General features: G+C 40.6%; 1 protein-coding gene across 1 annotated transcript; it reads left to right on the forward strand.

Moving 5' to 3' along the window:
• The first annotated feature begins 1,191 nt into the window (after window positions 1–1,191).
• On the forward strand, window positions 1,192–8,514 carry gdf3 (growth differentiation factor 3). The gene is made up of 3 exons (XM_061970558.2): window positions 1,192–1,324; window positions 1,485–1,902; window positions 7,299–8,514. Exons 2-3 carry the CDS (start codon window positions 1,623–1,625, stop codon window positions 8,123–8,125), a joined length of 1,107 nt encoding a protein of 368 aa, XP_061826542.2. The 5' UTR covers window positions 1,192–1,324; window positions 1,485–1,622; the 3' UTR covers window positions 8,126–8,514.
• The last annotated feature ends 8,775 nt before the right edge of the window (window positions 8,515–17,289 follow it).

Raw genomic sequence — 17,289 nt, forward strand, 5'->3', positions numbered from 1 at the left:
TTTTTAAAGATAGTTAAATGATTTTGACAATCATTTATTGATCACCGTGATTATAATCAGGATATAGCACAGGACAAAGTTATTTATGAGCAATTGCACAATTAATAAACTGTGTAAAGTAACCATAGCAAAAAATTAATACAATCAATTCACATCTGAATTGCAATTCTTTCTTATTTCAATTCCGTATCAATTCATGATTTTGAAGAAACGATTTTTTTCAAAAAAAAGAAAAAAAAGAGAATCAGCACCTCCAAGTCTTGAGTCAATGGTTCTCGCCCGGAAAAGGGTGGAGTGCCATCTTCGGGTTGGGGAGGAGATCTTGCCCCAAGTGGAGGAGTTCAAGTACCTCGGAGTCTTGTTCACGAGTGAGGGAAGAGTGGATCGTGAAATCGACAGGCGGATCGGTGCGGCGTCTTCAGTAATGCGGACGCTGTATCGATCCGTTGTGGTGAAGAAGGAGCTGAGCCGGAAGGCAAAGCTCTCAATTTACCGGTCGATCTACGTTCCCATCCTCACCTATGGTCATGAGCTTTGGGTTATGACCGAAAGGACAAGATCACGGGTACAAGCGGCCGAAATGAGTTTCCTCCGCCGGGTGGCGGGGCTCTCCCTTAGAGATAGGGTGTGAAGCTCTGCCATCCGGGGGGAGCTCAAAGTAAAGCCGCTGCTCCTCCACATCGAGAGGAGCCAGATGAGGTGGTTCGGGCATCTGGTTAGGATGCCACCCGAACGCCTCTCTAGGGAGGTGTTTAGGACACGTCCGACCGGTAGGAGGCCGCGGGGAAGACCCAGGAAAACGTTGGGAAGACTATGTCTTGGAAACGCCTCGGGGTCCCACAGGAAGAGCTGGACGAAGTGGCTGGGGAGAGGGAAGTCTGGGCTTCCCTGCTTAGGCTGCTGCCCCCGCGACCCGACCTCGGATAAGCGGAAGAAGATGGATGGATGGATGGATGGATTTTTTTTTTAAAAGAATCAATTGAAAAAACGTTTAACTTTTTTCACTAAGTAACATCTCAGAAAACACTTGGCTCCCCAAGTACCACCATAATGACATTAGATTACAGTAGTGTAGTACACCTAAGTATTCATTAAGTACCGGCATAATGACAACGTTAGAATACAGTAGTGTAGTAGACCTAAATATTCATTAAGTACTACCATAATGACAACATTAAAATACAGTAGTGTAGTAGACCTAAGTATTCATTAAGTACCACACACAGAGGAAGTGCTTTTATTTTGTAGCATTTGCGTGCACTTCCTCTTCAGGCAGCAGACACGAGGAGGCACGAGGAGGAACATGTTTGACTTGGCTTAATTGGTAAGTTTAATTCAATTATAATTTAAAAGTACATTCAACAAACTCCAAATGTTTACGATCTGATATACTCAAATATTTGAGTTTATGAACTCAAAAAATATGTGGCAACGGATTGCCTCACTTTTTTTTTTTAGTTCTGCTTACTTATTCGGGTTTACAGTGAGTGTCAAGTCTATATTGATACCGCGAGTGGTATCGACCCGGATCGATGCTTGGATTGACCTTCCCACCCGTACCACCTGCGGTGATGGCGAAAGTCGCGCACAGCTGAGTCGAGTCGAGAAGGACCAGCGTCGCCATGCTCGCTGTCCTCGGCCTGCTGGCGTGCGTCCTCGGCGTGTTCGCCCTCCCCCGCGCGGAGGACCCGTCCGGCCAGGGGCGGCTCCTCCTCTCCGCTCTGGGTCTCTCCGAGCGGCCGCGGCCCGCCGACGTCCCCCGGGCCCGGCGCCACGTGCCCCCCGCGCTCTGGAAGATGTTCCGGAGGTCGGACCTGCAAGCCCAGGCCCAGGAGATTGACCCGTGCACGGTGTCGGAGTACGGCGTCCGCGGCAACATCATCCGATACGTGCAAGACCAAGGTAGGCCTGCCGGAGCCTGATCAGAAGCTGCAGTTAATTGAATTGGGAACGTTAAAAGTCACGTTTTTGAAGTTGTTACAGGGCCGGCCCGAGACTTTGTGTGGCTCTAAACTAGCAAGTGGCCCCATTTTGCTCTTAAATAGTGCTTATCTATTATAGTTGTAATCAAAAAGCCCACAATATTCACATGGTTATTCGTTATCATTAATATTGTTTAGATTTAAGTGTTTTTCAGCCACTGTGAGATTATGTAATTTCACCTATTTGGGACAAGCGGTAGAAAATGGATAAATAGATGTGTTAAAGGGGAACATTATCACCAGACCTATGTAAGCGTCAATATATACCTTGATGTTGCAGAAAAACACCATATATTTTTTTAACCGATTTCCGAACTCTAAATGGGTGAATTTTGACGAATTAAACGCCTTTCTATTATTCGCTCTCGGGAAGCAATCCGCCATTTTCTCAAACACATTACAAACACCGAGTCAAATCAGCTCTGTTATTTTCCGTTTTTTCGACTGTTTTCCGTACCTTGGAGACATCATGCCTCGTCGGTGTGTTGTCGGAGGGTGTAACAACACGAACAGGGACGGATTCAAGTTGCACCAGTGGCCCAAAGATGCGAAAGTGGCAAGAAATTGGACGTTTGTTCCGCACACTTTACCGACGGAAGCTATGCTACGACAGAGATGGCAAGAATGTGTGGATATCCTGCGACACTCAAAGCAGATGCATTTCCAACGATAAAGTCAAAGAAATTCTGCGAGCGGATGAGGGTATGTCTACAGAATATATTAATTGATGAAAACTGGGCTGTCTGCACTCTCAAGGTGCATGTTGTTGCCAAATGTATTTCATATGCTGTAAACCTAGTTCATAGTTGTTAGTTTCCTTTAATGCCAAACAAACACATACCAATCGTTGGTTAGAAGGCGATCGCCGAATTCGTCCTCGCTTTCTCCCGTATCGCTGGCTGTCGTGTCGTTTTCGTCGGTTTCGCTTGCATACGGTTCAAACCGATATGGCTCAATAGCTTCAGTTTCTTCTTCAATTTCGTTTTCGCTACCTGCCTCCACACTACAACCATCCGTTTCAATGCATGCGTAATCTGTTGAATCGCTTAAGCCGCTGAAATCCGAGTCTGAATCCGAGCTAATGTCGCTATAGCTTGCTGTTCTATCCGCCATGTTTGTTTGTATCGGCATCACTATGTGACGTCACAGGAAAATGGACGGGTGTATATAACGATGGTTAAAATCAGGCACTTTGAAGCTTTTTTTAGGGATATTGCGTGATGGGTAAAATTTTGAAAAAAACTTCGAAAAATAAAATAAGCCACTGGGAACTGATTTTTAATGGTTTTAACCATTCTGAAATTGTGATAATGTTCCCCTTTAAAAATGAGGGATGTCCGATAATGGCTTTTTGCCGATATCCGCTATTCCGATATTGACCAAACCCTTAATTACCGATACCGATATATACAGTCGTGGAATTAACACATTATGCCTAATTTGGACAACCAGGTATGGTGAAGATAAGGTCCTTTTTATTAAAAAATAAATAAAAATAAAATAAGATAAATAAATTAAAAACATTTTCTTGAATAAAAACGAAAGTAAAACAATATAAAAACAATTACATAGAAACTAGTAATTAATGAAAATGAGTAAAATTAACTGTTAAAGGTTAGTACTATTAGTGGACCAGCAGCACGCACAATCATGTGTGCTTACGGACTGTATCCCTTGCAGACTGTATTGATATATATTGATATATAATGTAGGAACCAGAATATTAATAACAGAAATAAACAATCCTTTTGTGTGAATGAGTGTAAATGGGGGAGGAAGGTTTTTTGGCTTGGTGCACTAATTGTAAGTGTATCTTGTGTTTTTTATGTTGTTTTAATTAAAAAAAACCAAAAAAAAAAACCAAACAAACGATACCGATAATAAAAAAACCGATACCAATAATTTCCAATATTACATTTTAAAGCATTTATCGGCCGATAATATCAGCAGACCGATATTATCGGACATCTCTATTAAAAATAGTTTTTGCACACAAGTAATTGTAATTCGTAAATAATGTGCCGTTGTTGAGTGTCTGTACTGTCTAGACCAGGGGTGCCCACACCTTTTCTGCAGGCGAGCTACTTTTCAATTGATCAAGTCGTGGGGATCTACCTCATTCATAAATATAATTTAGATTTACTTATTTATGAAAGATATATTTTTGTTAACAAGTTAAAGGTGTTTAATGATAATACAAGCATGTTTAACACATAGTTAATATTGTTAACAAGTTAAAGGTGTTTAAAGATAATGCAAGCATGTTTAACACATAGGTAATATTGTTAATAAGTTAAAGGTGTTTAATGATAATACAAGCATGTTTAACACGTATTAGTTAATATTGTTAACAAGTTAAAGGTGTTTAATAATAATACAAGCATGTTTAACACATATAGATTCCTTTCTTTAATGAAGACAAGATTATAAGTTGGTGTATTACCTGATTCTGATGATTTGCATTGATAGGAATCAGACAGTAGTGGTGATAACGTCCGCATTTTCAAATGGAGGACAAAAAAAGTCCTTTCTGTCCAATACTACATGAAAGTGGTTGGTTTTTAGCATCTTATTTGTGCAGCTTCCACACTCCTTTTTATACACTTTACAAGAAATACATTGGCGGCAAACTCCGTAGCTTGCTAGCTTGTGCACGCCAGCTTTCTGAGACTCTTATTTTGTTAGCGCAGGCAGGATGAAGCAGAGCTTTTATTGTGAAGACCTGAACTGTGCAGTCGGTCTTTGGAGTTTTGACGGCAGGTACGGCGCGAGAGTCTGTTGAAATAAAAAGTGTTTCTCGCCTTCCTGTCGGTCATTTTTTCTTAATAATGATCTGGCAGCAGCCAGCGTCATCTCACAAGACCCTCGGGTGCCGTGAATGTCAATCAAGTGACGAAAGTGACGTCATTGTGAAGATTTATAATCGGTAATTTTTAGGACTATTTCTTTAATGCCTGGCTGGCGATCGACTGACACACCCTTCGTGATCGACCGGTAGCTTGCGATCGACATAATGTGAACCCCTGGTCTAGAGCTAGGCAGATTAACCATGTTATACCATATCATATCAGTAGGTGGCAGCAGGTAGGTAATGGCTTTGTAGATGTCGGGAACACCTCGCGTCATGATCCCAATATGAAGACGACAGCGGGAGGCATCGTGAAGGTAAAAAGGTATCTAATGCTTAAACCAAAAATAGACAAAAGGCGAGTGCCCCTAAGAAAAGGCATTGAAGCTGAGGCATGGCTATGCAAAACGAAACTAAAACTGAACTGGCTGCAAAGTAAACAAAACACAAAATGCTGGACGGCAGCAAAGACTTGCAGCGTGTGGAGCAGAGACGGCGTCCACAAAGTACATCCGAACATGACATGACAATCGACAATGTCCCCACAAAGAAGAAAAGCGTCCGCACAACTTAAATAGTCTTGATTGCGAAACCAAAACACAAAATGCTGGACGACAGCAAAGACTTACAGCGTGTGGAGCAGAGACGGCGTCCACAAAGTACATCCGAACATGACATGACAATCGACAATGTCCCCACAAAGAAGAAAAGCGTCCGCACAACTTAAATAGTCTTGATTGCGAAACCAAAGCATAGGGATGATGTTTGATAAGAAATTATCGAGTTCGAGCCTATTATCGAATCCTATTATCGAATCCTCTTATCAAACCGATTCCTTATCGATTCTCTCGAGTCCAGATAGGTTGTTGTATATGGAAAAAAAACACACTATTTGGTTTAACAAAAGCTCACTTTTATTATAGAAGAAAAAATAAAATCTAATAAATAAATAAATATTGACTGTTACCCTCCTAAAAAATAAATAAATAAAATAAATAAATATTGACTGTTGTTACCCAAAGTATATTGAGTGGGGTTTTTAGAAAAACAAATATATACAGTAACACAAAAACAACCTGTCTCTGTGATCACTATAAGTGTATAAATAATAATAGTGTTAAATAAAATCAGTCCCTTGGGCACAAAACTGAAAATAATACAGCTCTCCAAAAAGTGCACTTCTGCTGCTATTTGACATAACTGTTTGTTATTATGCTTTGACATTTTTGCAATTTATTTCTTTATTGAAAGAAAATTCTATGAAGAGAAAAGTTGTTTGCAAATGTGGTTACAATGCTAAAAAATGAAAAGTTAAAGCTAAAAAAAGAAATACACTTTATTGAGTTAACATTATTTCTTTATAGGGGGAAAGATGTGATGTTATGAGCTAGGGAATATAACAACTACACTACCCAGCATGCAACAGGAGTGACAAGCATGCGCGGTAAGCCCGAAAAGTGTTGTTGCATGTTGTCACCCGGCAGCTAAGAATGAGGTTATGAGCACGCTTTGAAAGTAAACGTCAAGAACTCAGCCAACACGCCTCGTCTGCATTATTTATAATTAGACAGACAACACATATACAGTGTGATTTTATTTTGTTTACAAGGAAAGAAAAACAAAAGTTAAAAAAGGGAGATCATGTCAAATATGTTGTGTATATATGTATGTGCTGCGGTTGCCCTAAGAACGTTGCGACAGCTGCCGTATAGGAGGTGCGTTGCTAGCCTGGTTGCTATGTTTCCGGTTGGTCGTAAAAGTGTTCATGTGTTTGTACCCTGCTCAAATCTCTCAGTAAAGTTATTCATTGGATTATACCTTTTGTTTTGAACTTTATTACACCTTGGAGCACTTTTTCGGTCCATTGTTTTTCCTGCTTTCGCTATCTGCACCTAATGACTGAGCTACGTGGCGTCATTTCTTGTGATGTCACACGGAGCATTTCTGGTCGGGACGGGATTCGTTCCCAGGGATTCGAATAAAGAACCAACTCTTTTTCTTTACTATAGTGGTCTCGAATACGGGTACCGGTTCTCAAAAAGGGATTCGAGTCCGAGGACTCTGTTCTTTTCTTATCGAACAACCGGGAAAATCGGTTTCGAGTATCATCCCTAAGTATGGTAGACCTAAGTATTCATTAAGTACCACCATAATGACCAGCATAAAATACAGTAGTGTAGTAGACCTAAGTATTCATTAAATACCATCATAATCACATTAAAATACTATAGTGTAGTCATTAAGTACCACCATAATTCTTTAACAATTACATTTAATCTACTGTACATTACGCGCAGTTTGAACAGTAACACTGTGTTTGAATATTTAATAAGTGATTCTTTGGCATACCACCAGATGGAGCCAAGTTTACGTACCACAGTTTCAGGGTTGCTGTGTTGGATTATTGAGAAAAACACAACTTTTCAAGCTGTAAGGTAAAGAAATGATTGATGTGTGTGTGAACACAGGCAGACTGGTGCCTGGTCAAGGGGGGTTGTGTGCGGCCTGCGTGGACCAGCATCTCTTCTTCAACATGTCTGTTCTGGAGTCGGCGGAGGTGTTGTCGCTGGCCCGGTTGCACGTGCACTTCCTGTGGAGGTCCGGCCGTCCTGCGGCACTGCTGCAAGCTCCTCCCACTGTCAGCGCGGTTATATACAAAGTGGTCCGGTCCACGCTGAAAGGAGCCGATCCCCGCGCCAACCGTCGGCTGCTGCTGTCACAGTCGGTCCAGCTGCGTCCGGAACCGGTCTCCGTCACCTTAGACGTAACCCCACTGGCCGATTCTTGGCGCCGGCCAGCCCGCAACTACGGCCTGCTGCTGGAGCTGCGTCCTCTCGGGGCCAACTCACAGGAGCCTCAACCCCCGCTGGATTCGACCGCGCCTCTTGTCCAGGCCTCGCTGGTTGCGGTGTCGCTCAACCCGCACCAGTGCCGGTCCCGGCAGAGGAGGAGCGCCGCCCGCCCCCAGGTATCGCCCAGCAACGTGTGCAAGGCACGCCGCCTCTACATCGACTTCAAGGACGTGGGCTGGCAGGACTGGATCATCGCCCCTCAGGGCTACCTCGCCAACTACTGTCACGGGGAGTGCCCCTTCCCACTCAGCGAAAGCCTCAACGGAACCAACCACGCCATCCTGCAGACCCTGGTCCACTCTCTGGACCCGCACGGAACGCCGCAGCCCTGCTGTGTCCCCATCCGCTTCTCGCCGGTCTCCATGCTGTACTACGACAACAACGACAACGTGGTGCTGCGTCACTACCAGGACATGGTGGTAGATGAGTGCGGCTGTAGATGACCGCCGGCGCCGCAAACTTTTGTGTGTTGAGCATAAATTCTGCATCACAACTTCAATAAAGCTTCTCTGAATGAAACCACACAGGTTATTAATGATATGCATAACTGAAATAAAATAGACTCTAATCCAGGGATGTCCAAACTACAGGCCGCCAGTCTCGTCAGTTCATCAAAGCAACGTGGAGTACTTTCCAAATTCGTCTTAATTACCAGGCGGTCTCTGAATGCACACAACCTTCCCTAGTCATGGTGCAAATAAATAAATAAATGAGGCCAACATAAAGGTCAACACACATGGTCACACAACACAACCTGCTCACGGAACATTGTGGATTTTATGAAACACCATAAAAAATGTCAAAATTACACATTTAAATCCATTGGAGTGCATGATGGGAAAAATGTAAAACACTTGCCACCCTTATTCATGTTTGGCGCATTTTAGCTGTTTGATATTTCTGATTGATTACAAAACTTTAAGGTCAAAGGTCAAACTGTCACATAATCCATATCCACTTATACAGTTAAAAGCCAGTAAATTAGAATATTTTGAAAAACTTGATTTATTTCAGTAATTGCATTCAAAAGGTGTAACTTGTACATTATATTTATTCATTGCACACAGACTGATGCATTCAAATGTTTATTTCATTTAATTTTGATGATTTGAAGTGGCAACAAATGAAAATCCAAAATTCCGTGTGTCACAAAATTAGAATATTACTTAAGGCTAATACAAAAAAGGGATTTTTAGAAATGTTGGCCAACTGAAAAGTATGAAAATGAAAAATATGAGCATGTACAATACTCAATACTTGGTTGGAGCTCCTTTTGCCTCAATTACTGCGTTAATGCGGCGTGGCATGGAGTCGATGAGTTTCTGGCACTGCTCAGGTGTTATGAGAGCCCAGGTTGCTCTGATAGTGGCCTTCAACTCTTCTGCGTTTTTGGGTCTGGCATTCTGCATCTTCCTTTTCACAATACCCCACAGATTTTCTATGGGGCTAAGGTCAGGGGAGTTGGCGGGCCAATTTAGAACAGAAATACCATGGTCCGTAAACCAGGCACGGGTAGATTTTGCGCTGCGTGCAGGCGCCAAGTCCTGTTGGAACTTGAAATCTCCATCTCCATAGAGCAGGTCAGCAGCAGGAAGCATGAAGTGCTCTAAAACTTGCTGGTAGACGGCTGCGTTGACCCTGGATCTCAGGAAACAGAGTGGACCGACACCAGCAGATGACATGGCACCCCAAACCATCACCCAACCATGCAAATTTTGCATTTCCTTTGGAAATCGAGGTCCCAGAGTCTGGAGGAAGACAGGAGAGGCACAGGATCCACGTTGCCTGAAGTCTAGTGTAAAGTTTCCACCATCAGTGATGGTTTGGGGTGCCATGTCATCTGCTGGTGTCGGTCCACTCTGTTTCCTGAGATCCAGGGTCAACGCAGCCGTCTACCAGCAAGTTTTAGAGCACTTCATGCTTCCTGCTGCTGACCTGCTCTATGGAGATGGAGATTTCAAGTTCCAACAGGACTTGGCGCCTGCACACAGCGCAAAATCTACCTGTGCCTGGTTTACGGACCATGGTATTTCTGTTCTAAATTGGCCCGCCAACTCCCCTGACCTTAGCCCCATAGAAAATCTGTGGGGTATTATGAAAAGGAAGATGCAGAATGCCAGACCCAAAAACGCAGAAGAGTTGAAGGCCACTATCAGAGCAACCTGGGCTCTCATAACACCTGAGCAGTGCCAGAAACTCATCGACTCCATGCCACGCCGCATTAACGCAGTAATTGAGGCAAAAGGAGCTCCAACCAAGTATTGAGTATTGTACATGCTCATATTTTTCATTTTCATACTTTTCAGTTGGCCAACATTTCTAAAAATCCCTTTTTTGTATTAGCCTTAAGTAATATTCTAATTTTGTGACACACGGAATTTTGGATTTTCATTTGTTGCCACTTCAAATCATCAAAATTAAATGAAATAAACATTTGAATGCATCAGTCTGTGTGCAATGAATAAATATAATGTACAAGTTACACCTTTTGAATGCAATTACTGAAATACATCAAGTTTTTCAAAATATTCTAATTTACTGGCTTTTACCTGTATATCCATCATATTATGTGCACACACACACTCTTAATATTCAATTATACTCATATATCCATTATATTATATATCATAATATATGTGCACACACATATACATACATACACATGCATAGATGTGTGTGTATATATATATATATATACCTGTATATACTATATTGCCAAAAGTATTCGGCCACCCATTCAAATGATCAGAATTAGGTGTCCTAATCACTTGGCCCGGCCACAGGTGTATAAAATCAAGCACTTAGGCATGGAGACTGTTTCTACAAACATTTGTGAAAGAATGGGCCGCTCTCAGGAGCTCATTGATTTCCAGCGTGTAACTGTCATAGGATGCCACCTGTGCAACAAATCCAGTCATGAAATTTCCTCGCTCCTAAATATTTCAAAGTCAACTGTCGGCTTTATTACAGGAAAATGGAAGAGTTTGGGAACAACAGCAACTCAGCCACTAAGTGGTAGGCCACGTAAACTGACAGAGAGGGGTCAGCGGATGCTGAAGCGCGTAGTGCAAAGAGGTCGCCGACTTTCTGCATAGTCCGTTGCTACAGAGCTCCAAACTTCATGTGACTTTCTAATTAGCCCACGTACAGTACGCAGAGAGCTTCATGGAATGGGTTTCCATGGCCGAGCACCTGCATCTAAGCCATACATCACCAAGTCCCATGCAAGTGGTGTAAAGCACGTCGCTACTGGACTGTAGAGAATTGGAGATGCCTTCTCTGGAGTGATTAATCACGCTTTTCCATCTGGCAATCTGATGGACGAGTCTGGGTTTGGAGGTTGCCAGGAGAACGCTACATTTCGGACTGCATTGTGCCGAGTGTGAAATTTGGTGGAGGAGGAATTATGGTGTGGGGTTGTTTTTCTGCAGTTGGGCAGGCCCCTTAGTTCCAGTAAAAGGATATTTGAATGCTCCAGGATACAAAAAAACATTTTGGACAATTCCATTCTCCCAACCTTGTGGGAACAGTTTGGAGCGGGTCCCTTCGTCTTCCAACGTGACCAGTGCACAAAACAAGATCCATAAAGACATGGATGACAGAGTCTGGTGTGGATGAACTTGACTGGCCTGCACAGAGTCCTGACCTGAACCCGATAGAACACCTTTGGGATGAATTAGAACGGAGACTGAGAGCCAGGCCTTCTCGACCAACATCAGTGTGTGACCTCACCAATGCGCTTTTGGAAGAATGGTGGAAAATTCCTATAACACACTCCGCAACCTTGTGGACAGCCTTCCCAGAAGAGTTGAAGCTGTAATAGCTGCAAAAGGTGGACCGACATCATATTGAACCCTATGGGTTAGGAATGGGATGGCACTTTAAGTTCATATGTGAGTCAAGGCAGGTGGCCAAATACTTTTGGCAATATAGTGTGTAGGTGTGTGTGTGTGTATATATATATATATATATATATATATATATATATATATAATGTGCATATAAGTAAAAGGCTTTTGCCCCCTGACCAACTTTTTTTTAGCCCCCAAATCAAAACGTTTGGACACAGCTGGGGGGGTACTAGGATGACAGGGGATGCAAAACAATAACAGTGCAATAATTTTTCATAACATGGTCACTACTGCCTAGTTTCTCTTGTTATATTCTTATTTTACTGTTATATTTGTATTCTCATTGTTGCTTTTTATTTTTATTCTATTGTAATATTTTGCTATTTTGTTTCCATTTATACCCCCATTATTTATTTTTTACTTTTTAAATTCGATCTCAATTCTGTACACTGCTGCTGGAATTTTAATTTTCCTGACGGAACTCTCCTGAAGGAATCAAAGTACTATCTATCTGCTACATTCGTTTGCAGGGCCGGCCTATGGCATAAACACTCTGTGGTGTTTAGGGACACAACCACTAGGGGAAGCACATAATCAAGGCCTGAGCTTTAGTTAAAAAGTGTTTTTATTTAGTTTAGATTCGTCAATCATGAAATACGACTTTGTACAAGTTCAGATAAAATCAAGTTTGCTGTCAAAGTTCAAGAATAACTGGGAAGGAACCTTGATTAAAGTTTGAAACAGAGGTCTCAGTAGTTGTAGTCTCAGTAGAGACTTAGCCTCCAGTAGATGCACTAACAATAATTACAATATTTATTATCCACTAATGATATGGAAATAAAAACTTTATATATAAGTATGTTTAAAGTACATTTTAATGTGATTATTAAAAGTCACATTCTGGCTACGTTATAATATACATTTGTAAAAAAATAAAATAAAAAAAAAGGGGTTTTGAGAATATTTCTATGTGCCTTTAGCCCCCCTAAAAAGGCCTAATGATACTACTGTTCGATTGCTGAATGAAAAACAATATTGATCAAACAAAGTCATAAACATGTAAAAATTGTAACTGTTCTGATTACGGAGTGCGCCATCTACTGTGCTGTTATCGCGTGTGGAGGACAGGCACGTACTGTGCGTCATGTCACGCCGCGCCGCGATTAGTACCGAAACGTCAACTCCGTTTGTTTTACGGCAGTTCGGGTCATTTCCGTCGTCACTGTTGCCATGGTTTTCTTTTTTGTGATCTTTATTTCAATAACGATGTCATATGAAAGATTACATACAATACGAAGCAAACCTTAATACAGTACTACATTTTGAAACTACAGAAACCCGAACGATGTGCTCAGAAATCAAGTCTTTTTTACAACTTTATTTACATCAAATACATACATTCACAATACTGTCTACTTTGTGTCGTAAGTTAAAGTGCCTTGTTAAAAAATAATAATCAGTGGCGCCCCCGTGCGTCATTAATTTAAATGACAGAAGAGTGTAAGTGGTTGAAAATGTGGCGATAATAATCCGTTTTATTTTTATTTTTAATTTTTATTTTTTATTTACCCCTTGTACATGTTTATGTTCTTGTTCTGTTATACTCTTATAGGTAAGCTTTTTTATACAAAACATTAATAAAACATTCAAATATCACAGTACATGACATGGCACTAAAAAAAACCCTCCAGGAAGTGACGTAGACGTTGCGCATGCGTGGACCGATCAGGGCTTGCTGCACAAATCGGGTAGTGAGACGTTAACAAATTAAGTTATTCTGCACTAAATGATATTCAACTGTAAATAGCCTACAATAAAAGGATACATACACTTTTTTTTTTTATATAATACTGAGTGGCCTTTAATCATTTAGTGATTTTAATAGCCAGTGATTTCCTGAAATAAGTGACAGACATGATAAGGCGGAGGAAAAAGTAGTTCCCACTAATCGCGATTCATTTAGACATATTCCCAAGTATTTAGTTACTTTACACGGTGTTCCTGTTAATGATATAAATTATAGGGAAAAACTGAAGTATCAAAAGTATTCATGCTTTGATTTGAGAATCGATATTAGAGCATATAGATCTGGTAACGGCGGTACTGATATTTTAGTATCGATCCGCACATCACTAACAGAACGATGGATACAATCATGGATGGATGGAAGTGTTTTCATGCAAGAGGGAACTGGTTTGATATATTGATTAAAAAGTTATTTTCCCCACACAACATTTTCTTAGGGTTTTTGAGTCAAATTAAGTCAATACTTAGTTTTTAATGCATGTAAATACACCAAGTGTGTGATTGGGTTGGTAATGTTAGGTTTAGGGTAAGGTGGGGGCCCTTCAGCAGTCTAATAATAATAGACAAGTAATGTTTAACGACCAAAATAGAGCCAAAACTAAATTCAGTTTCTGTTCCCACAAAGCCTGTGACACAACAGTACACTAATTAGTATACTAATGGAAATATACCGACAAGAATATTACATTTGACACACAATACCAAACTGGACGTCAAAATGTACTAATATGATCCACTTCAAGAAACTCTTCAAACTTAAAGTGTTTACAAAGTATAAAGAAGAAGAACCATGATAAACATTCTGAATTTATTTAACTCATCCATTCTTTCATTCTTTCACACTTCAAGAAACTCTTCAAACTTAAAGTGTTTACAAAGTATAAAGAAGAAGAACCATGATAAACATTCTGAATTTATTTAACTCATCCATTCTTTCATTCTTTCACTCACAAAATAATCTTACTTATCTCAACATATGAAATGTAACTTACTTCACCAATTATTATTTATTTACATATTTTTATTGTGATTACTTATGGAGTATATTGTGAATAAATTGAGAACAGGAAGTGAACAAAAGTTTTAGCAACTGTTATGTTAAAGAAAAGGGGTAGGATTAAATAAGCTCTGCTTCTTCCTATTCCTTTTCGAACATGTTGAAAAGAGAAACTGGAGATTGTGATGTATCATGTTGTATGATTGCATGTTCGAAATAAACTCAAACTCAAACTCAAACTCAAACTCAAACGTCTACAAGTGGCAAAATTGGTGCAAATGCTTTAACGAAGGTTAACCACTAGATGGTGCAATAATCAAGATACAATGTTTTTGGCTTTAACGCTGTTTTGCCCAAGAAACAATGGAGATAAATAAAATAATTATTTTTAAAACGGAGAACTCATGTTACATTAACAATGTATTCGAAGTTACATGTTTTTAATTTAAATTAGTTTTTGCTAGCTTGTCAATCATTGTGGCCGGTAGGACACATGATGATGCAATTGTTGATGACTGAAGTGCTGATATCAACCAAACCCTCCTCATCCCACCCCCTGATTGTAAATAATGTAAATAATTCAATGTATATACTCTAATGATTAACTTGTGTGATGACTGTATTATGATGATAGTATATATTTGTACCATGAATTGATTTACGTGGACCCCGACTTAAACAAGTTGAAAAACTTATTGGGGTGTTACCATTTATTGGTCAATTGTACGGAATATGTACTTCACTGTTCAATCTACTAATAAAAGTTTCAATCAATCAATCAAACACCAAATATACCAGTTTCATCCTCTGGTTTTGAAGCTCTACTTGTCGAGGACAGAATTGGGATATCCAGAAGATCAAATTGTTTTAGAAATCCACCAGGGCTGCTCTGGGAACCATGCCACCATATGTCTTGCAGAGGTTAAGAATGAGATATGATTGCATTATTATAGGAGATTCTGACATTGTTCATATACAAATCTGTCCATGAAGTGGCAAACGCACAGGGAACAGTGACCGTGAGGTACGTCTTTAGCTTAGAAACCCCCCAAAAACTATGAATTGCTCCAGTTCAGAAACACAATTCTTTCACTTTCTGGTTGCCATTTTTTGCAGAAAAAAAAAAGCCAAACGACACTGAGCCGCAGTTACATACACAAATTGTCATACATGGACCTCCTAAAGTTGTGTGATGTGAGACATCAACACGGTCTCTTAGAACTCTCATAAAGTTATCGTACTCGATTGTTGAGGAGATTTAAAAGTGATGTAACGTCCACATCACGTAGAACAAAAGTGCTTAAGTCTGAAATGTTGGCAGTGTAGAATAAGGCTTCTTTAATAGTAGTTACCATAGAAAGGTTTGCCTTGGGACTGCCCAGCAGGCACAAGACATTGAAACAACATTGAGAACTTGTTGAATTAGGTTCTGACTTTGAGCAACTCAAACCTAACATTGGAAAAACGTGCTTTTTGACGACGTTTAATCAATGTTGGGTTCTGACGTTGATTTGCCCATTGAATTTTGGTCATTTCCCAACCAATATTCCACAACTCAAATACAATGTTGAAACAACATGCTTTTAGACGACGTTTAATCAATGTCAGGTTGTGACGTTGATTTGACCATTGAAATTTGGTCATTTCCCAACCAACAACGTGGATCCAACGTTAGACACCAACATTGTCTCAATTTACATATACAACTATTTTGCAACAAAGTCAGTTTTAAAGGACATGTATGTATAATCAATGTTGTATCAAAGTCAGTTTTAAAGGACATGTATGTATAATCAACGTTGTATCAATGTCTTATGTGCCTGCTGGGTGGTACTCTAAGCAGTTGACACTACTCTGACTCTGCAGGTTGATTCAGACTCTTTCCCCATATCATAACTGTATCTATTTGTTTAGTGTTAGTGTGAACAGTGCAATTCCGATAAAAATAAATAAATCGGAAGACGCCTCTTTCGTATATGGTCATAAATCGATATGTATAAGACTGCAGTCTGAACGCAAAGGTCGCGTTCATCCCACTTATATTTCATTAAAAGGTGACTAACTTCACAATTCTTAAAGGGGAACATTATCACAATTTCAGAATGGCTAAAACCATTAAAAATCAGTTCCCAGTGGCTTATTATATTTTTTTCAAAATTTTACCCATCACGCTATATCCCTAAAAAAAAGCTTCAAAGTGCCTGATTTTAACCATCGTTATAAACACCCGTCCATTTTCCTGTGACGTCACATAGTGATGCCAATACAAACAAACATGGCGGATAGAACAGCAAGCTATAGCGACATTAGCTCGGATTCAGACTCGGATTTCACCGGCTTAAGCGATTCAACAGATTACGCATGTATTGAAACGGATGGTTGTAGTGTGGAGGCAGGTAGCGAAAACGAAATTGAAGAAGAAACTGAAGCTATTGAGCCATATCGGTTTGAACTGTATGCAAGCGAAACCGACGAAAACGACACGACAGCCAGCGACACGGGAGAAAGCGAGGACGAATTCGGCGATCGCCTTCTAACCAACGATTGGTATGTGTTTGTTTGGCATTAAAGGAAACTAACACCTATGAACTAGGTTTACAGCATATGAAATACATTTGGCAACAACATGCACTTTGAGAGTGCAGACAGCCCAGTTTTCATCAATTAATATATTCTGTAGACATACCCTCATCCGCGCTCTTTTCCTGAAAGCTGATCTGTCCAGTTTTGGAGTTGATGTCAGCAGGCCAGGGAAGCTAGGGTCGATATTCTTCTCTTGATCATCTTCGGTGGCATAAGGGACGGTGTGAGCCAAGACATCCAGGGGGTTTAGCTCGCTCGTCTGCGGGAACAAACTGCCGCCATTGCTTGCCGTGCTACCGAGGTCCTTTGTCCCTGAATAGCTCACACACTCCGGCAGATTCAATGGGGGTCTGGCGGCAGATTTCTTTGA

This window comes from Nerophis lumbriciformis, linkage group LG13 (assembly GCF_033978685.3).
Source record: "Nerophis lumbriciformis linkage group LG13, RoL_Nlum_v2.1, whole genome shotgun sequence".
In the NCBI taxonomy this organism is placed as follows: domain Eukaryota; kingdom Metazoa; phylum Chordata; class Actinopteri; order Syngnathiformes; family Syngnathidae; genus Nerophis; species Nerophis lumbriciformis.

Coding starts and splice junctions, on each gene's coding strand:
- gdf3 (XM_061970558.2), top strand. CDS start 1,623: ATGCTCGCTGTCCTCGGCCTGCTGGCGTGCGTCCTCGGCGTGTTCGCC. Junction 1,903..7,298: donor CCGATACGTGCAAGACCAAG/GTAGGCCTGCCG, acceptor GTGTGAACACAG/GCAGACTGGTGCCTGGTCAA.